This window comes from Urtica dioica, chromosome 8 (genome assembly GCF_054948205.1).
Source record: "Urtica dioica subsp. dioica isolate 48M chromosome 8, U.dioica_male_clone48M_v1_H2, whole genome shotgun sequence".
Taxonomy (NCBI): Eukaryota; Viridiplantae; Streptophyta; class Magnoliopsida; order Rosales; family Urticaceae; genus Urtica; species Urtica dioica.
Genome location: NC_142763.1, coordinates 49,944,754 through 49,966,345, shown reverse-complemented (window position 1 = coordinate 49,966,345; position 21,592 = coordinate 49,944,754). Strand labels below are relative to the sequence as shown.

General features: G+C 43.6%; 2 protein-coding genes across 2 annotated transcripts; both read right to left on the bottom strand.

The window, feature by feature from the left end:
* Positions 1 to 5,585: 5,585 nt before the first annotated feature.
* AGY1 (Albino or Glassy Yellow 1) lies at positions 5,586 to 11,238 on the bottom strand. The gene is made up of 19 exons (XM_089622939.1): positions 10,752 to 11,238; positions 10,395 to 10,674; positions 10,202 to 10,304; positions 9,941 to 10,121; positions 9,638 to 9,856; positions 9,439 to 9,552; positions 9,237 to 9,350; positions 8,953 to 9,120; positions 8,706 to 8,881; positions 7,988 to 8,051; positions 7,727 to 7,873; positions 7,329 to 7,424; positions 7,187 to 7,255; positions 6,914 to 7,015; positions 6,585 to 6,836; positions 6,448 to 6,515; positions 6,265 to 6,382; positions 5,949 to 6,188; positions 5,586 to 5,870 (listed from the first exon to the last, which is right to left on the bottom strand). The coding sequence occupies exons 1-19, from the start codon at positions 11,112 to 11,114 to the stop codon at positions 5,763 to 5,765; spliced, it is 2,982 nt and encodes a 993-aa protein (XP_089479065.1). The 5' UTR covers positions 11,115 to 11,238; the 3' UTR covers positions 5,586 to 5,762.
* A 650-nt stretch (positions 11,239 to 11,888) lies between these two features.
* On the bottom strand, positions 11,889 to 14,859 carry LOC149390023 (Sec23/Sec24 protein transport family protein). Its single transcript, XM_089623335.1, has 5 exons — positions 14,519 to 14,859; positions 12,652 to 14,451; positions 12,443 to 12,559; positions 12,290 to 12,361; positions 11,889 to 12,212 (listed from the first exon to the last, which is right to left on the bottom strand). The coding sequence occupies exons 1-5, from the start codon at positions 14,744 to 14,746 to the stop codon at positions 12,075 to 12,077; spliced, it is 2,355 nt and encodes a 784-aa protein (XP_089479461.1). The 5' UTR covers positions 14,747 to 14,859; the 3' UTR covers positions 11,889 to 12,074.
* Between the last annotated feature and the right edge of the window lie 6,733 nt (positions 14,860 to 21,592).

Below are 21,592 nucleotides of genomic sequence, written 5' to 3'. Positions count from 1 at the left end.
GGGCTTCGGCGAAAGAGTTGCTGGGCTTCCAAAACCAACACCTCTTTTTATTTTTCTTCTCCCTTGACTTGTCTTGGCCGAAATCCTTCTCTCCTCATAGGGGAAATTTGTTCCTCTTTTTCTTTTGGCAAGTATCTTGATACATCAATGCACAAAATAATCTCTCTTTTCTTTGGGTAATGGGCGGCCAAGGCTCTCTAGGAGGAGCTTCTAAAAGCTTCTTCATTTGTTCATGACAACATGAGAAAGGCCAATTAAGAATTTTCAATAATACTCTTATGAAATGAAATTAATCCACAAGGCCCAAACAACACATCATGGCCGAGTGATTTAGGTCATCATATGACCATGTCAAAAAAATTTATTGACATTCATTTCATCCTATGTCCAAAAAGACAAAATTACCCTTTTGACAATTTTCGTAATACTTGTCTCGTTCTTGTTTTGACTTAGCTTCTAGTTTAACTGTTCCTACTCGATGTGATTTGTGACAGTGACCTCATAGATCCAAATGAACAAAGCTTGAGCTAAATACTTGGACTCAAAAGTTCACAAACCTTTTCCAAGTTTAGCTTAATGTCAACTGACTCCACTAAAGAGTTGACACTGAAAATCTCTCGGTTCAAATGAATTTATTTTCTACTCAAGAATTCAACCTAATTGTAATGAGTGGATCCACAGAATGTTATCAGTGTTTACCCTTCATGAATATCATCAGCTAGTCGGGATTTACAAAATTACCATTTTACCCTTCTAGCTGTTATTTCCTCAACTCCTTTGTCGCTTGTGAATAAGTTAGAAACAATGTATTGACGAGGAGCTAACAAGTCACATTGTTTCATCCAAAAGAGTCAGGACTCAATTTGGACACTGGCCAGTTCATTTATTCACACTCCAAGGAACAAAGCATGAGGTGATATACATTGCATTTCAGCAATCTTGTACATGAATTCCATATCTATGAGAACTTCACAAAGTTACTCATGACATTCTCATAACTTATTATTTCACCAATAGGCCTTGTTCGGAATCACATAGTGAGTCCGAACTCTGACTTTCTCAAATGAGAATACGTAAACTGTGAAATGGCATGTCTCATTTCAAGATTAAGGTAAGCATGATGCAATTCATACGTAGTGACTTCGAGACATAAGAGGTTAAATGGTTTGTTCTTATCTTGTCTCTAGAAGTGCACTGGTCAATTCAGTACCTTCGGAAGATACCTAGAAGAACTATAGAGTCTCAAACTCTCAATGCCCCATAACCAGACATCATAGATTCTCCTAACAATCGTACTGAGGTCAATAGTCCTTTGATCCTTAGATTACGAATATATCGTTTTAAGAAAACTACGAAGAGTTTGTTCATGCAAATCTACATTTGTCTCTTCGTAAGTTGTTAATTTTGTTTATGGACTAAAGACTGAGGTTTTATCATAAAGCTTCAAACAGACAAGGAAGAATGAATGAACGTTTCAACTTTTAGTAATAAATAAGCAATTACAAGCAAGAGTCTTCGTGAGACTATATTACATCAAATGTACATAAATAGACTCGACTACTCTTCTTGTGGGCACTATTGACAACAGATATGTGATGGTTGCATTTATTGCATTTGCATTCATATGCATCTCATCTAAAAATGAAAAAGAGTTTTACGAGAAACGAGGTTTTTCGAAAGAAGGATGTGTGTTGTGGATCGTCCACGAATGGTCGGCTAACTCCTAGGATCGGGGAGCTAGATACAACTTCGCGAGATAGGATCGATCTCACGAAGGATCGGGTCGTTTGAATAGTTCTGGGAACCTTATGACTTCGAAGAGCGGACCGTATGTAGTAATGGGTACCTTATGGTCACGTCGGACCATTTGAATAGTGTTGGGCACCTTATGGTTGCGACCTCCGGGCTGTATGTCATAGTGCTGGGCACCTTACAGCTGCGGCATTAGTCATACATGTATGTGAGAGGACCTGAGTGAACTGTTTACAACACACACCTTGCGCGCAATCAAGAAGAGATTTAAAGAGAGAAAGAGATGAGAAAAACTTGCTTGGATTTTAAAGTGAAAATCATATCATATGCATTGTTTCTGCTTACTGGGCGTTAGCTCATTCGTTTTTGTGATACACGTGAGGGATGTGAATAAAAGAGTGTATATACGGTAGCGGGTTGACTGGCGAGCGCTTCCATGTAGACGAGACTTCTAGCATTTGACTAATGTTTTGTGAAATGTTTGTGTTTTGTGAAGTCTATCTAAGACCTAGAGGTCAAGTAGATTGTTTCTTTCACTATGTCGTTTATGCATGTAGACTTTAAGTCATTACGATGGTGTTGTGTGTAGATACGAAAGGTTTGTCATGACGTCGTGTCGTTTATGTCTCATAAAAAAAGAGAATTCCACAAGTTTTCATATTAAATAAACGACTCGTCGGGGCGTGACAATTATGTATTGACTCGATGCTCGTATTTGAATTTCGCAGATCGAGTCGGAACGAGCAAGAGCCGGCGTAATCGAGAGCATTGAAGTCGGAAATAGAAAGATCATAAAAGAATAGATCCCGATCTAACTCGTGAGTGTTGTTAATCACTTTGTAACGTTTAGTACTCTTGGGTTAGATCGTAGATCTAATGATTTGGATATAGGTGTGTACTTTAAGTGCTGTAGAATACTCGAACCATAATGAACTGTTGTCGGTGGTACCTACAAGTCATTGACTTCTGTCGAGGACCATACCGGTCCGGATGGCGTTGAGTACTCAAGCGGATGCCCACTGAGTGCCCCGTACCCCAATGAGACTGCTTCTCGAAGCGCGTGCTTATTGTCGGCTAGAGACCCCAGGCGGAGGCTCACCGAGTACCCCGTGTGGCATTGGGACTGCTTTGCAAAACGCAAGCCCATTGCCGAATAAAGACTCAAGCGGAGGCGGCTTTGAGTGCCCCGTGCCGCAGTGAGATGGCAATCGCGAATCGAGAGCTCATTGCTAGAAAGGCTCGGCACGCGCCGACGTCGCGGGTGAGATGGTACCACTAATGGATCCCAGACAAGCGATATAACTCTTAGACCACCGAACGACTGCTGCTCGAAGTCTAAGGCTGGTCTCTTGTTGTTCCGAAGGTTATAGTGGGGATGTGTGTACCCTTGCGGACGACAAGTACTAGTTAGAGTGTTCACACATTAGTCATGCTCTAGAACTAGTTAGATTTGCATCTTGCATTCTTATGTGCTTATTTGCACGTCACATGGCATTAGTTGCTTTTCTTTCTGAGTTAGACTCTCACTTGCTGAGTCAATCGACTCATAGTGTTATGACCCTTGGTTATGTAGAGAAAGGCAATGCGGCAATATCAGAGTCGTTATAAGACTCAATATTCGAATTGAGAAAAACGAAAAATTCTCCAGGATTTTCATATAACCACTTTTGATACTTATATATATATATATATATAAGAGTCGTTATAAGACTCAATATTCTGGTTACTATGTTTAATTATTTATTATCTGCTTGATGTTGTATATGATTTGGTGATTATATGTTATGCGACTTGACCGACGACGCGGCTCGTGGGGCAGCGGGCACTCGCAGGTCGTGACAAATTCTCTTTCGAGTAATAAACAATCCTAGATAACAGTTCTAATGGTGATCAAGCACTAGAAAGCATTATGCATGATTCATACCAAGCAATTCAATAGATGGAGCAAACAAGCATAATCTAACCTAACGAATCTTCCCTCCATTATCAACCCTAGCTACATTGCAACCCCATAAGAACCTAGCCGCCAATGGAACCCATAATAATAAAAACGCAAAGGATAATAGTTAAAAGCAAGATGAACATGGAAAGCAAAAGAGATTCATATTGAAATTAAACGATGTTCAACAATAATTTAAAGTAATAAAATAAATAAAAGAAGAGAAAAAAGAAGAACGAATGAATTCGGAGAAGGAGAACTCGTCGGGTTGTCAATTCCGTCGAAGAACGACTTAGTCCTCTTCCAAAAGCTCTAAAAAAACAACCAAACAGTAAAAGAGAAACTTAAGCAAAAGGGAAGATGTGTTTTTGAGAGCTTAAAGTCGAATATATAGGTCAACGGGTGATTTTCGGAACATATTGAGCCTTTGGAAGGGTTCAAATGACCCAAAAACATAAAGAACGGAAAGAAAGTCCGTTAAAACCCGAAGAAACGCGCGGTGCGCCGTCACTCCATAATCCAAATCATGCAGAAGAAGGCGCAATGTTTCTTGATTAGTTCTAACTCGTTCGAAAAATCTTCAAATCATCCCAAAGATGGTCCATTGCCCTCAAAACACTTTTAGATAATGATAAACCTCTAATAACAAAGAAAAAACAAAAAAAATATCAAAAACACCTAAGGATTCGCTTCGATTCAAGTTCGACAACGAGAGATTTGTACGTATAAAACGCACTCATCATTCAGTCTGAGCAAACTTTTGTTCCCCACTCTTCTTTGAAAGATCCAGCGTTCGAAAGGAAAGAAGCTTCTAGGAGAAGAATGAGGTGTTTCGCAAAGCTGAGGAGGTTTTGGGCATTAATGAGCCCGACCACTCTTTTAACCAAATGGGCTACGATTTGGGATTGAAGAGTGAGACTTTTCTTTTAAGGACGGGTGACTGAATCGCTCTTATTCACTTCAGCGAATGTGCTCAGTTCTTAGCTCCCCAAGATCTTGGGCAAGGGCAGATTTTGGAGTCGGCCTCAGCTCGTGTTGATACGTTCAAGACATTGGATGGTGTGGCTGCTCTTTCGATTACGATGCCTTCTCCAGCAGTGAGGAAAACGATCACTCTTTTGTCCCAGATTCCAAAATCTAGCTTCTTCCTTCTGCTCTTTCTCGGGACACCGTGTCTCCAAAGTCTAATGGGAGGACACAGAACAGGTGGTGTAGAACAGGTGGTGTCTACTCCTGATCGGCGAAAAAAAAAGTTGAGAGGATCGAGTTGGATAAAAGAGATCTTCGAAAAATGACCTATAAACTCAGCTTACGGAAACCAAAGTTGATTCGTTCCAGATTTTATGAATTCTTTCGCTTGGTTTGAGAGGAGGTTCGGAGGATGCTATTGGTTTTCGTGATTTTAGTATGGTGTTGTGTTTACCATCGGAGCAGCGGGCGGATTTTTAGTTTTTGCAATTTCTAGAAAGTTTTTTCTCTGATAAGTCGTAGGATGTTTGTATTGGGGGATGTCTTTTTTTTTACTTTTTTTTTTTTTTTTTTTGCTTGTTTCGGATTTTTTGTGTATAATTGCCTATTGCATGCTTTCAATATAACAGTGTTTTTGTTTAAAAAAAATAATAATAAACTTGAAAAAAATTATTAAAATAAATAGATAAATAAAAACCATAGGAGAGGAAGAGGGTTCGTCTTTCTTATTGGGTTGGGACGTACACATATCTAAAGGCTAAATTCAAAATTTTGATTTATCACTCAAAATTATTAGTCACCGCACACCAGGTTACAACAAAATTATTCTCCCATTACACCAGATTAGTAATAAAGTTTGAGGAGGAGGAGGAGTTGGTGGTGGAGGAGGTGGTGGTGGTGATTGGTGGATATGATTGAGGATAGATTGGCATCTCACTTACAATTAACTTGTATTATTTGATTCATTTTGTTCGATATCTATCAATAGTCACATCTCTGATTTTGTATCCCCAAAAAAATATCAATTTTACAGCATGACATAGCTCAACTATACAATACATGATTATATTAACCTTTGGAAGACTTGGGAGGAATGAAAAGCCTATGCGCTTGCAGCTGCAGAAGATGCCTCCGCAATCGCATCGGCATTTTGTACCGAATTCTTATCTTGTCTTCTGTCGTCATTCTTCTTAGCCATCACTGGTTGAAACTGCCACATCAATCAAACGAATCAGTACATACCTTCAACCTAACCCGCTTTTACGTCTCAACCAAAATCGATGCTAACCTGATAGATAGAATAAATAACATTTCTTCGCAGCTGACCCATCATCTCTAAAAACAGGTTGTAGCCTTCGAGCTTGTACTCGATAAGTGGGTCCCGCTGCGCATATCCTCGTAGACCCACAGCTTGCTGCACAAACTTGAGTGCTTGAAGGTGTTCTTTCCACAGTCGGTCAATATTGCTCAGTATCAAGAACCTTTCAGCTTCCTTCATCAAACCCGGTGCTTGATTCTCCACAATCTCCTGATACACCATCACAGCTCGTGCCAATATTAGAAACTAACAGAGATTGCTTGTTCAACAATTATCTACTACTGACCTTTTTCTGGAAATATGCTTCTCGACCACGAAGACGCAGGTAGTCTCGCAACTCCTCATAACTTGCTCCCTTACTCCTAAGCAAATCCGGTGTCAAGTCACCCAAGAGATAGCAATACCTGAACCAACAACAACATTTTTAAGAAAGGTTTCCCGACGAGTCATTTATAATAAAATCACTTACTGCTGTAGCTTAGCAATGAGCTTCTCAAGATCCCAGCTTTCCTTTGGAGCATCAGAACCAACATTTGCCTATTCATCAGCCCCCCAATTAGTTTGATGATACAAAGTACACAATGCAGTATATCCAAATAAATTTACCTCTAATATGTCATCCATTGTTAATTCAGCATATTCAAGGATAAGAGACTGAAGATCATCAGATTTGAGGGCTCTCCTTCTTTCAGTATAGACACGGTCTCTTTGGCTGTTTAAGACGTCGTCAAACTCAAATAACTGTTTCCTGATGTCGAAGAAGTAGTTCTCCACCTTTCTCTGAGCTTCGTCTAGCGCTTTGGTAAGCATCTTGGATTCAATCGGTAGGTCTTCAACTCTAAAAGCTCTCATCAAACCCTACAACTCAGACCACTGTTGATGAGATTCTCCTATAAAGAAATTTAAATACTACCAACCACACCCCAAATCTGAACCTGAATTCTGTCTCCGCCAAATACACGAAAGAGGTTGTCTTCGAGACTTAAAAAGAAGCGTGAGCTTCCAGCATCTCCTTGCCGGCCACTTCGACCACGCAACTGAATATATACATAAATTGAATCGTAAATCAAATTTTTTTTTTAAAAGAAACAGCTGACTTTATTATAACCGCGGCAAAGCCGGAAAAACAAATCGTATAATCAAATTAATAATGTTCTATAATGGAAAAAAGGCAAATTAGAAAATAATTTTCAATAGGCTATTATAACCTGATTGTCAATCCGGCGAGACTCGTGGCGTTCTGTACCCACCACATGAAGTCCACCAGCTGACACAACCTGCAATAATGTTGAAAATTAGAAACATAATAGAAAAGATATAGGAAAATTTATTTGTGAATAGAGACAAAACCTTCTTCCTCTCTTCCTCGGTGTAGATCTTATATTCTTTAACGATTTCTTTGAAGACGTTCCTCAGTGTGGCTATAACTTCATCCTGTGCGGGACCCTACAGGTATAAAAAGCATGCAGTGTTTGAGGAGCAATGAACAGGATCGTTTATGCAGCTTTTTTTTTTTTTTTTTTTTTTTTTTTATAACCGTGGTGACACCGGGTTAGACCCGACTAAAATCCACGAGGCCATGGTATTATCAACCGGGAGATCACCCCAGTGGCCCCAATTTTTGCGTCTAGGGGAAATCAAACCGGGGACTGACAAGGTCCCAAGACTAGACCAACCCCTTTGGGGTTGGATCATTTATGCAGCTTTGGCTCGCTTTTATGAAACTTTGAATCAATAAAAACTGTGACCTTCTCACACGAATACGACAGACGCTCCTCTGCTTCAAGCTCAGTCAACGATCTCCGGCCCCAAGATTGGACTGCTAGCTTCACAGCCTCCTCGGCCAACTTCACATTCTCACTAGATAGCTTGCATGGAAACAAATTTTCCGCAACCTGGAAAGCAAATCGTTCCAGTTTCAGAGACCAAAACCACTGCTTTTAGTATAACTTTGAGAAATTCTATTCACCATGGTAAATAACTATAAAAACAAAAATCGAAAGCCACACCTTCCATGACTTTTTTGGAGGAAGTTTCTTTATTGATACGATGCCTTCAATTGGATTTACGACACTGCCACACAAACATAAGAAAACAGTAAGTTACATTTTAAGCATTGCTGCTGATAGGATAGGATAGACTTGATAACCTAATACTTACACACATAAAAGAAAACAATCTGGTGTCTGAGCAGTAAAATTCCCCCCAACAATATTATGGAAAGAATCATAAACAATCATATACTAGTTTAGTTTGCTAGTTTTATACGCCAAAGGAAGATGTGTGGTTAATTACGCCTATTATTCAATATTATCAGGCTAGGACGTGAAGAAATAAATTATCACTAAACTCAGATAACACCTTGGCATTGGGTTTCTCTTGATACATAAGAACCCTTTTATTATTTATAGAATGTAACTTTCTCTATTGACAAAGGAAAAAAAAAATAGGGTCTTTTACCTATATAGCCATTTGACTTATAGCGTTTTGTATAATAGCCAACCTTTTGTAAATTTTCTGTAAATAGCCGCCTCAATTTATTTACGGCACTCAAAAAGACCAAAGACCCAAAATAGGTGGAAATGTTTTTGGGTATTTTTGTCTTTTTGAGTGCCGTAAATAAATTGAGATAGCTATTTACAAAAAGTTGGCTATCTAGCAATTCTTAGACTTTCAGTGGCTTATTTGGCCAAGTTTTTTTGAAAAAAATAAGATGAAAGAAAAAACCTTGGCATAAGCAATTCTCGTAGCTTCAATCTTGCCATGAATTCTGCATTACCACCTAGAATTATATCGGTTCCACGACCTGCCATATTGGTAGCGATTGTCACTGCCCCCAGCCGCCCACTCTGCGCAACAATTTCTGCTTCTCTTTCCACATTTTCTGGTTTTGCATTCAGAACCTTTCACACAAAATAAAATTAAATTAGGTATATAACTAATGCAAGGATTAGAAAAAAGAGAAAAATTGCACCTCGTGAGGAATTCCAACTTCTTTGAGCTGCTTGGATAAAGAGTCACTCTGTTCAACACTTGTTGTGCCAACGAGTACCGGGCGGCCTGTCTTGTTCATTCTAGAAATCTCTACCACAACAGCTCTCCATTTTCCCGAGGTTGCCCTAAACACCACGTCCGACTCATCCTGAGAATATTGAAGCCAACATGTCACTTCCTCTTTTTGGTTCATCAAATGAGGCACGCAGATGAAAGGTGTAAGTAACACAAAGACGTCCTGTTATCTGTGGCTAAATATTTTACCTTTCTTGACATGGGTTTATTTGTAGGCACAACTGCGACTTTCAGCTTGTATATACTTTCAAATTCAATGCTTTCGGTTGCGGCCGTGCCAGTCATTCCACAGAGTTTCGGGAACTGCGATGAAAAATCAAAGAGAGATCGAGATTTAGCACATATGATGATCTGATATGACAGCATGGATTGGGAGATGGAATAGTCGGACCTGTAGAAAGAAGTTCTGGTAACTGATTGAAGCCAAAGTCACTGTCTCCATTTGGATGGGCACGCCTTCTTTTGCTTCCACTGCTTGGTGAAGCCCGTCACTCCATCGCCTCCCCTAAATGACTAACAAATGTCATCGTTTGGCTTTTCTTTTTATTTTCTATGATTTATATTATCGACAAGATAATTCATTAGATGACCTGCATAACCCGACCAGTAAACTCATCGACAATAAGAACGTCTTTGCCCCGGATGATGTAGTTGACGTCTTTGAGAAAGATTTCCTTAGCTTTGATTGCATTCAGAACAAAGGACGCCCATTGCTCTCGCGGATCATACAAGTCTTTGACATCCAGGATCTCCTCAGCGTCCTCGTAACCCTGCTCCGTCATCAGAACTGTTTTCTGCTTCTCGTCAACCTACAAAAAAGAGCACGCCGAGTAATAGTCAAGACTTGATGACTTGGTGGTAATGATAGAGCCGGAGAAGAAATGTGTTATTACGGTGTAATGTATGTCGCGCTCGAAGGCTGAGGCTATTTTGGCAGCTTTGTAGTAGCGAGCACTGGGCTTCTCGGCGGGCCCAGATATGATGAGAGGCGTCCTGGCCTCGTCGATCAGGATGGAATCAACCTCGTCGATCACGCAGAAGTTGAAATCCCTCAAGACCAGCTCTTCCACGCTCTGCGCACACACACCAGAGAGAGAAGGGTTCAGTTCTGGGGGTAACATACGAGATTGAGAAAGCAAAGACAAATACTTTCCGTGGCGAGATTGTCTCTCAAGTAATCGAAGCCCAGCTCGCTGTTGGTGACGTAGGTGATGTCGCACAAGTAGTTGTCTTTACGCTGTTGGCTGGTCATGTCCTCTGAGAGAGAGAGAGAGAGAGATTGTTTTGTTTGTGATTGTGAAGTGTGAAGTGTGAAGTGTGAAGTGTGAGAGGTAAGGGAATACATACGCTGGATGAGGCCGACCTTGAGGCCGAGGAAGCGGGGAACTTGGCCGACCCACTCGCAGTCGCGGCGGGCCAAGTAGTCGTTGACGGTGACGACGTGGACGCCTTTGCCGGAGAGAGCGTTGAGGTAAGCCGGCAACACGGCCACCAGAGTCTTCCCTTCCCCGGTCTTCATCTCCGCAATCTGCCCATTGTGGAGGACCATGCCTCCGATCACCTGCACGTCGAATGGTCGCAGCCCCAACACGCGCTTCGACGCCTCTCTCACCACCGCGAACGCTTCCTGACCAAATTCAAACCCATTCAACTTCAACACACACACACACACACCAACACTCACACACACACTAAGACACCTACGGGGAGAACGGAATCCACAGACTCTCCCTGCTGGAGCCTCTGCCGGAATTCGGCGGTCTTCTCTCTCAGCTCGGAGTCGGAGAGCGCCGAGACCTCCGCTTCCAAGCGGTTGATAGAGCTCACGGTGGGAGCGTACAGCTGACGGGCGCCATCGCCGGAGTCCTCGGACTTGAAGATTCCGCCCAAGAGGCCTCCTAAAGCCGCCGCGGCACGCAGAGGCACACGGCGGCGATGCGGAGGCCAGCGAGGCGTTGACTGAGTCTTTGGGAAATTCACAGAACAAGAACAAGGAGTGCGGTTGAAATCCAAGAAGAGAGGCGTTTTGTGCAGTTTAATTGCCGCACTTGTCGCTGGCACCGCCATTTGAAGCGGTGATAAGTGTGCTTTTGATAAAACGATTAAATGAGTGGCAGAGAAAGAGAGTGTGACATCGTCGTCATTTCTTTCTTCCCCTTCCGCCTTTGTAATTTGGATTGCCTTTTTATTAATATTATAATTATTTGTGCTGTACTTGTACTCAAGGTGGATATCATAAGGGGCATGAATTATTAATTTGGATTTTTGGCGCAAATAGTCCCCATACTAGTATAATAGTAACGTTTTGATCCCTAAACTTTTTTTTGAAGCATTTTAATCCTTAATTTATTGATTTTGAAGTATTTTGATCCTTTTTTAACAAATTATAATCTTTTTATAAAATTCAACACCTAATCAATTTAAAACTTATTTACAAACTAAAATAACTTGCTTATAATTTTAAAAAGTATAATAAAATAGCATATATAATGCTTTAAAGATCTAATATTGTATAATTCTTTTAGTTCTTTAATGATCAAAATATAATTTAACAAATTTATTTTGTAAAATTTAGAATTTATACTAGTATATTATATATATGTTTTAAGTTTATAAGGTACGTAATTTCATAAAATAAAATGTATTTTTTCAAAGAGGACTAAAATGCTATAAAATCAATAGATTGAGGACTAAAATGCTTTAAAAGAGAGTTTAGAGACTAAAATGTCACTATCATAAAAAGTTAGGGACTATTTGAGCCAAAAATTCTATTTTTTTATATATATATATATATATATATATATATATATATATATATATAACAAAGCACGCACTCAAATGTAGGATGTAGTCTCCATAATTATTTATATGAAATATCTCCACAACAATTCCCTCCAAAATAACAAACTCTCTTGAATTGAATTTATGGTTAAAATAAAAAAAATAAAATATATATAAAAAAAACATGTCTGGGATTGTGATACAAAAAAAAAAAAAAAAAAAAAAAAAAAAAAAAAAGAGTAACAACTAAGTTGGTTGGGGAGGCATGACGTTGAGGGTGCGCAACCACTCGCATAAGCTGGCATCGTCAAAATCCACAAAACTGCTCTTCAGCTTTGTTCGCTGCTCCGCCGTTAACCATCTCAGCTGCGGAAATCTCGCCTCCTGCAACACCAATTTACGATTACTAATTACAATCGTGTTCACGTTCATGCTCATTAAAATGGAATAAGACGCCTGACCTGCTCATACGGCGGATCTCTGTGGGCCGGGATGAGTCTTGAATTGAAGTACCTGGCCTGGGAGCTTCCCTCCTGCACATTCCCACTCAGTCATTCCCCCAATATCATCAACACTCTACAACTCAGTATTAAAGTTACCAAAGGCGTATATACCTTGAAAGCAAGAATTCTGGGGGCTGGGAACCGGGATTCCGTGAGCTCTTCCCCCAATGTCCTGCAAGCCGCCACCGCTGCTGCACTCCTTCCCTCGTCCCCACTCAATTCACCTCCCTACAACACCCCCGTCCCCACAATCACTACCACCATAACATAACATAACATAGCATAGCATATATGAAGTAGTAGTACGTGAACAAGCTTACCAACCAAATGAAGACATCTGTGCCATGATCGAGAACCACGGCTGCATCGCCCTGCATCGCCAGATCATACGCAGGCACTTCCTCAAACGTCCCTCCTTCGCGGTGCATCAGACACCGCGGCGCCATCATTCTCAGCGACAACTCAAACGACGCGTTCAGAAACAAGTTGCGCAGCACCGACCTCTCGTCCTCGTGCCCCACTATGCCTCCCAGAAGAGGACCCCTTCTCAGATGATACAGGAGCTCCGGCACCAACCCAATCTCCTTCGGGAATCGGTGCAGCTTCGATTTCGGCACCTGGGTCCCCAGCTTCCCCGCAATGTCTTTTACCCTCTCGTCGATCATCCTCCGCATCTCCATGGCATCCGAAATGGTCTTGGCTCGCAGGAGGGTCCTCTTGCCGATGAGCACCGCCGCCACCTCGCTCTGAACACTCTCCAAATACGCCGAGACGCTGCTCACCGTCGGCAGCCGCACCGTGACGACCCTCGACACGTCACCCTGATACACGTTGGAAAACTGGATGGCGAACTGGAAGTACACGTGCTCGCTCGCGATATCTCTCTTGGTCTCCATGGAGAGCGAGAAGCTCTGCGACTCTTCGACGCTGAACATCTGGATGTAAAGAGAAGCATCGTCCTTGAAGGTGTCGTGGGTGTCGACGTGCGCCTCTTCGCCGGGACCCACGACCTGGGTTATGAGGATGTCGTCGGAGCATCGCAGCTCGAGCAGCCCATGGGAGCCGGCGGCCCTTGAAGACGCCCTCTGAAGATTGACGCCAAAGGCCTCTCCGAAGTCGTCGTGAAGGAGCAGCACGCCGCCGGACGCCTTGGCGAGAGGGTGCAACACAGGGACCCTGACGGGGCACGTCCCGGCGCACAGAATGTCGACAACCGTGCCGTGCCTGTGAGCCTCTCGCCCCAAGTTTTCCATCCATTTCAAGGCACGGCTTTCCATGTGGGCGTAGTTGGGGTGGGCGAAGGAGTGAGGAACGGATCCGGGGCCGAAGGTGGTGGGCCCGCCAGCACACGCAATCACCCTGCTGTTGCCTCCCGACCTCTTGAAGGCCATCTCTGCGGAGGGGCCGCGGATGATGGCGAGGGCGGCCTCCACGGCGGCTCCCAGGCACCGCTCCCTGGAAGCTTCCGGAAGGCCGAGCTTGTAAGGCGCGAGGGAGGAGAAGATGGCGTGGGCCACGGGGAGAGAGGCGTGCACGGGGGACAGGTAGATTCCGGTGCCGTAAAGGAGAGCCTTGAGGGAGTCCTGGGACGGGGATTTGTCTCCGGGGAGCACGTCCGCGGACGCCACGGAGTCCTCCGAGAAGTCGTAGACGGAGACGGTGCGGCCGTAGGAGATGATGCCGATGCGGGTGGTGGGGTGCAGGGAGTCCAGAAAGGCGTGCAGGGAGCTCTGGAGATGGCGCAGATGGGGCTCGTCCAGGCACTCGTCGATCACCAACACAACCGGCGCTGACAGTCGAGAATCCGACACCGGGACAAACCCCGGCCGCTTGTTGCCGCTTCGGATGTAGTCCACCACGGGAGACCAAAGCTCGGGGAAACGGGACGGGTCGCCCTTATACTCTCCGTCGCTGCCATTGAGGTCACCGCAGAGAACGCACTGCCACTCCCCCGACCCCGCTAAGACTTTGCAGTACACGTTGGCGTACGCACCGCAGGCCAGGCACCGGTGCGGGCTGCGCTCAACTATCTGGGTGGGACCGGAGATCTCTCTCCCGGGACTCACCAAAGCGCCAAAACCCAGGCTCGGAACGTTGGCCTGCTTCTTTTGCTTCAGCACCTGAACATACAGACGCAGTGTTGGTGTTGCGCGAGTGAATTAGGAAGATAGAGACGAGAGCGGTTACCTTGTGGGCGGAGAACAAGACGTAGGGCGTGCCAGAGAGCTGATCTGGAGGAGGGGGAGAGGATGTAGCGATGTCGGAGGAGGACGACGGAGAGAAGGCCACCGGCTGAGGCGTAGACGGTGACGCGCGGAAGGGGACTCCGGCGGGCCTCACCGGAGAAGAGAACACGGGAGGGCCGGGAGGAGTGCTCAATTTCACAGACGGCGATAAAGGAGCGGGATTCGCCATTGCAGATCCGCCTATGCTGATCACCCCCAACACTCTTGCTCGCTTTCTTTTCTTTTTCTTATTTCCACATTTTCATCACATCTCCTCAACATATTTTGTACTTCGTAATTTCTTTCGGGAAAAATGACACTTTTTAATAAATATTTAATTATTAAAATATTCATTTGATTAACTTTTCAGATGTTAGACCTGATATAAGAACTTAACCAAACTCAAACCAATATCAATAAAAAAAAAAAATAACTCTAAATCGAAACAAACTATTAAAATTCATACCTCACAAAAGACGGCTTCTTTATGTGTTCACATCAATGTTTTAAAAGGCGTAAACGATATTCGAGGCAATTTCTGTTTTCGAGGCAAGGCGTAAGCCTCGAGGCGTATCGAGGCGTAAGCCTCGAGGCGTATCGAGGCGTAAGCCTCGAAAGATAGGCATAAATTAATTTTTTTGTATAATCTGGAATCATCCCAAAATAAATTTAGACTGATAATGCTAAGTTTTAACCTTCATATACTAGTTTAACAATGAAAACCCAAAAAAACCTTAATCTACTTTTTAGACCAATTTTAGAGTAATCTATATCAGATAACGAAAACCCTGAAATACTAGTTTTAGACTTACGATTCAGGTTATGTGTTAAAAAAAACCTAATTTACGTTTTATTAATCTTTTACCTGAAAAAAACCAAAAAAAGGCCCAGAAAAAGCCCAAACTTTTAAATTGGGCCTTAAAAAAAAAAAAAAAAAAAAAAAAAAACTTCCCTATTTCATGCGTTTCTGGGCGAAAATTTTCAGAGCTTACGCATAAGGCGCACGCCTAAAAACCAAAATGCGCAAGTTGACTTTTTTTTTTCCAGGCTTAAGCCTTGGGGCTTTTTCCGACCGCCTCGCCTCAAGGCGCGCCTTGAAAACGCCTTTTTAAACAATGGTTCACATTGCAACTTTGAGTCCTGGATTTCACACTCGAATCAAAGATTTTTTATGACTATCGACTGTCGATTTTTATCACTTTCCGCTATATGTAATCTCCACGATTCATAGATTGTTGTTTGCTTTTTCGTTTTTAAATAAACTACATATAGGGCGCGAATAAATAATGATAAAATGAGATTGAGATATAAATATTATAGTCAACATCAATTAAAAAAAAAATCAATAAAATGAAGATATAAATATTGTTCGTAGTCTTTTGGGGATTCATCTGAGATAAAGGTTCCTCTGATTCATCACTTATTTCTTCGAAATTGTCAAAACTAGGAAGTGTCTCATAACTCTAGTGCCGATGAGGATTAGATGTTGATGAAAATGCATATGCGCCAGTAGCAACTATATCCTTGAACAACGTATCTAGTTTATCTTCCAACTCGGAATAAATGCATTCTTTGCGGAATTTACCAAATTTTTTATTCTCCTAAAAAAATTTGTGTCATATAGTTATAATTTAAAATTTTAAGTTTGCAAATATATTTGATTTATTGATACAACAAACCCGTGTTTTACTTTTCCACCACTCTTCACTTGCATCGACGGTATTATTGTTTTTATTCCACTCATGACCAGTTTCTTTTCCAATCAATTGTTTCTACAGCTTCCATTCACCTTTCAGTAACTCTAACTTATTTTTCAATTGGGCTCTATCATATTCTTTTGGTGTTTTCTTAGAAATATTTTTCACCATGTTCTCTTATCTTAGTTTAGTGAAAGTTGTTCCCGATCGGTTTCCAACTTCAATCTCCGCAATAAAAACGTCGCATAAGATATAAACCGCATTAGTGTGATATTCGGTTGCAACGGCTCTCTTTTTCTCTCTCCTGGACCTAAACCCATTTCTCACCTTCTAACACCGAAAATGGTCGGAGAAATCGGTTTTCAAGTCTCACCTCCCCCTTAGAGTCACCGGGCTTTCTATCGCGACCAGGTCTGTGGCGGTTTCAGACCCAGACGACAACGCACGCGCCGCCACACACTCCCCACGCGCAGCTCACGCGGTCCACGCGCGCCTTCCTCCGCGGCGCGTGAGGGCCACGCGCCACCCTCCGGACGGTTTTTTTCGATTTTTCCGACGCCCACTGCTTCGTCTCCTTTTTCTCGGCCTTTTCCTCGCACGCGGACTCTGCCCCGGATTCCCGCCCACGCGCCGCCACATCTTACCGTGGACTAAAGTGTTGAAGATCTAAGGAAAGTGGCTGTTTTTGGCTTATTCCGGTCCAAGGTACACAAAGACAGAATGTATTCTGCGTTTCCCTGTGGTCTCTGATCATGGTGTCGCTGAGGGATAACGTTTTCGTGGAAAGCTGTTCAATAGAGGATAAACGTTTCACGGCTTCTCTCGGACGAGATAGAGGAATCGTTCGGCTGGTGGAGGTTAGTAGAAACTCTTCCTTCAGCATCTTTTTGTGCAGGGAGGCTGCGGTTTGGCTGGTTAAAACGGCCAAAGAAAGCGTGGATCACGTTTCTGCTTCAAGATTCTGGAGAAGATTTGTTCGGAGTGGTTTCTCGATCTTAGTTGACATCATGACAAACAAAATAGGATCTTGTCTGAGGATCTTGAAAGTGGCACAAGGGGAAGGAAAAATGATTCTTATACCAGAAGGAATAAGAAGACAATGTTTGAAAAGGTTCCTGAGGATGGTGGATATGGTTTTAGGTCGCTGGTCAGCAAACCAAAATCCCAGAGGCACGTCGGGTAACGTAATTAGAGGAGTCAACTACGCCGAAGTGGTTCAGGGCCAGAAGATAGAACGGAAGTTACCTATGGAGGAGATGCACACTCCTCCTGCACCTCAATACTCGCCGGGCTTCGTGAAAAAGGCAAACCTGGCTGTGGTGGCAAGGAGACTTGACGGTAAGACAAATTGGGAGGAGATCCAACACGCCATCAGAAGGCTCACCGGTATCGAGGTTTTCGTGTCACCTTTCTCAGGAAACAAAGGTATTATTTGGTGTAGGGACAAGGAAGAAAGAGAGAAAATCCTAAAAGAAGGAGTTATCTTCAAAAACAGGAAGAACATCGCAATTTTGAAGGAATGGGAGGCTTCGGATCAGTGGGAGGACAACCGTGTAAGTTTAGGAAATGGTTGGATCGGCATAGAAGGCTTGCCTTTCGACTTGTGGAATGTCCACGCACTGAAGACAATCGGCACAAAACTTGGAGGGATTATTCAGATCGCCAAAGAGACATTGGATCTGACCGACCTAAGGCATGCGAAGATCAAGGTCCGGGGGATGACAGGTGGACTTCTTTCACCGTGGTTGGAGTTGCCCTACGGTGCCTCTCATATCCATCTTGGGATCTTCAACCTGGAGGAATCGCCTAAAGGTCCCTTTTTTTGGATCCCCAAAGTTCATACAGTAGAGGAGTTACGTGTCTCCCCTCCAGCATCTAATCGACAGCCGGTTTTAGCGTCTAAAGGTAAAGAGGTAAGCGTAGGATTTTCAGGAGCAAATACTTGCCGGAACAGCAGAATGGAGGATGGAGTTACGGCCAGAACTCAAGGATATCTAGAGATGGATTTTCCCGAGTCATCTAACCATCGGTGCACGGACGATGATCTTTCCCTCGTCTCTGATGTTCCTGAATCTCCCGTTGGCGTAATTAGGGCCGGCGTCTCCAACGACAGAGAAGACTCACAGTCGGGGCAGGTACACGAGTTTAACCAAGAGAACTCAAAAAAGGAGATAGCAAAACCAGATCCTCTGTTGCTCCAGCTCGATTGCGACGTGGCCCTAGAGAATGTTGCTCTGCACGCTAGATTGGCCGATCAAATCGCTGAAATTCACGGCAACGATTGCGTTTCGAGGGTCGGGCCTCGAAAAGTGTCCCCGACCGCTAAAAAGGCTGTTATCACTAATGCTCAATCGGACCTCGAGGTCACTTTGGAAAAATCGGTGGACACTGTATCACAAAAAACGACCAAGAGCTGCGATCGCTTCTCCCTCTCTCGTCGCCCAAAATCGCGCAAAAACTTTCGAGTGGGTATTATCGAAAGATGGAATGATTTTGTCTACAAGGACGCGAACAAGTCGAACTATGCGAGTGAATCTGAAGTTGGTGAACGAAAGAAAGGAGTCTTCGGTAAAAATTATTCTCGAAGGTGGTGGCTAGGCGACCAAGAGGAAGAGTCGGCTTTCAAACCTCCCCCCGGAGGTATGGACGAGGATGATAAAGTTGGGCCCAATCAAGACGGGGCAATGGTAAGCATGCTCGGGGAATCTTCCTCGGAAGATGGTTCTTCAGAAGAAATCTTTTGCTCCTCTGAAGACGACCACAGACTAGAGTCGGGGGATGGTTTGGAAGGAGTGGCTGCTCTGTTTAGATCCGAGGAGGAGAATAGATCCGAGGGTGGCTCTTTCACTCCGGAAGGCAGGATTAACCCTAAGGATCCTATCTCTCCCCCGTTGTCCGCTCCTCTAAACTCAGGGAAAGCTTGCTCTAGGAAAAGTGTAGAGAAGGCAACCAGAGTCTCGGGCAAACGAAAAGGAAATCCAAAATGCTCCAAGGGGGCCAGAAGAGAATTAAAAAACCTGGATTTTAATATGAGCTACGGGAATTCAAAGCTCAAAATGAGGGAAGTACCGTCTTTATGAAGATATTATCTTGGAACGTCAGGGGTACAGGTCACCCCGACAAACGCATGGGAATATATTGGTTTTGCAAGAATCAAAGAGAACATACATAGACAGAAAGTTCATAGGCAGCATTTGGAGTTCAAGGTTTAAGGAATGAGTTTCCCTCCCGTCCATTGGTGCTTCGGGGGGCATAGTGATTGTATGGGACTCTAGGAGGGTTTCGGTGGAGGAATCGTTATTGGGAGATTTTTCGGTGTCGATAAAGATTGTGCATGGTGATTCCCCGTGGTGGTTTTCAGGGGTATACGGGCCATGCCGGTCGAGAGAAAAGAACGAGTTTTGGGATGAGTTGGCTGGCCTCGGGGAAATTTGTGGCGAGAATTGGTGTATGGGTGGTGACTTTAATGTTGTTAGATTCGCTTCAGAAAAGAACAAAACCGTTCGGGCAAGGCGGAGCATGAGATGCTTCAACGAAATAATCGCAGAGCTTTCCTTGTTCGATCCCCCCCCCCTTACAAACGGCGAGTACACCTGGTCTAACTTCCGGGAGAATCCGACTTGCTCACGTTTGGATCGGTTTTTGTTCTCACCAGGTTGGTGGAGAATTTTTCCCTATTACCAACAAGAGGTTCAACTAAGAGGGGTTTCAGATCACTTCCCGTTGGTCATAACCACGGATAAGGCAACTTGGGGTCCGGGTCCTTTTAGGCTAGATAATGATTGGTTGGACAACCTAGAATTCAAAGACTTGGTTAGAAGTACATGGTCCGAAGCGGTGTCGGCATCATGGTCAGGACACAGAATCATGGGAAAATTCCACAAACTCAAAAATAAAATAAAGGCTTGGTCCGTAGGGGAGAGAGAAAAGAGATACAGCCAAAAACTCAAAATCGAGAAGGAGATTTCACTTTTAGACAGAGCCGAATGGGGTGTCGACTGGACGGAAGAGTTACGACACGAGAGAGCCTTCCTTAAGGGTCAACTAGATGGCATTTTAGCAAACGAAGAAAGAGCAACTAGGTTCAAATCAAAAATCAGTTGGGCCAAATTCGGCGATGGTAACACGAGTATGTTCCACAATCTACTAAGCGCTAGGAAAGCTAAAAACGCACTGTGGAAATTGGAAAGGAACGACGGGTCCATCACGATAGTCGAGGCTGAAATCGTGGAGGAAATAAATCACTTTTTCGAAACTCTCTACAGGGCTGGCCCTACAACAAACTGTGAGTGGAACAATATTGAATGGGACCCCTTAGACGAGGTGAGCGCCGAAAGTCTCTCTTTACCTTTCACGGAAGATGAAATTCGGGCGGCGGTTTTCGCATGCGGAAGGAACAAGTCGCCCGGGCCGGACGGCTTCTCTTTGGCATTTTTCCAAGATTTTTGGGAGACGATCAAACATGACATCAATCAATTCTTCGAAGAATTTTGGGAAACAGGGGTAATCAACAAAAGCGTCAATGAAACTTTCATATGTTTAATCCCAAAAAAGCTAAATGCATGCAGAGCAAAGGACTTTAGGCCAATAAGTCTGATGACGGGCCTATACAAAATTTTGGCTAAAGTCTTGGCAGAGAGGATTAAAATCGTTCTAGAAAAAACCATTTCTGAATTCCAAGGAGCCTTTGTCAAAGGTCGGCAGATCACGGATCTCATACTTATAGCCAACGAATTGGTCGAGGAGACAAGCAGGACCAAGAAAGTTGGATCGGTCCTCAAAATCGATTTTGAAAAAGCGTACGATATGGTGGATTGGATCTTTCTGGACTTCGTTTTGGAACGCAAAGGCTTCGATGGTAGATGGAGGAAGTGGGTCAAAGGCTGCCTTTCCTCGATGTCTTTCTCGGTAATTGTTAATGGTAAAGACCGGAGATGCTTCTCAGGATCGAGAGGGGTTCGACAAGGCGATCCTCTGTCGCCTTTCCTCTTCATCTTGGTTGCGGATGCTTTGTCAAGACGCATCACGCGCGGAGTAGTGGAAGGACATTTCCACGCTCTTTCTTTGGGCGCCCTTTCAATCTCCCATCTTCAATTCGCAGACGACACACTCATCTTCGGGGAGTTTGATGACCGGAATTGGACGAACATGATCGACATCATTTCCAGATTCTGCGACGAGTCCGGGCTTAAAATAAACATCGAGAAAAGCAGTCTTATCGGGATCAACAGTGACCCGGCCGATTGTTCGCGCTTGGCTGCCACTCTCGGTTGTCAAAAGGAATCGTGACCAATATCCTACCTTGGTATGCCTTTAGGCAATAATCCGAGAAGCAAAAC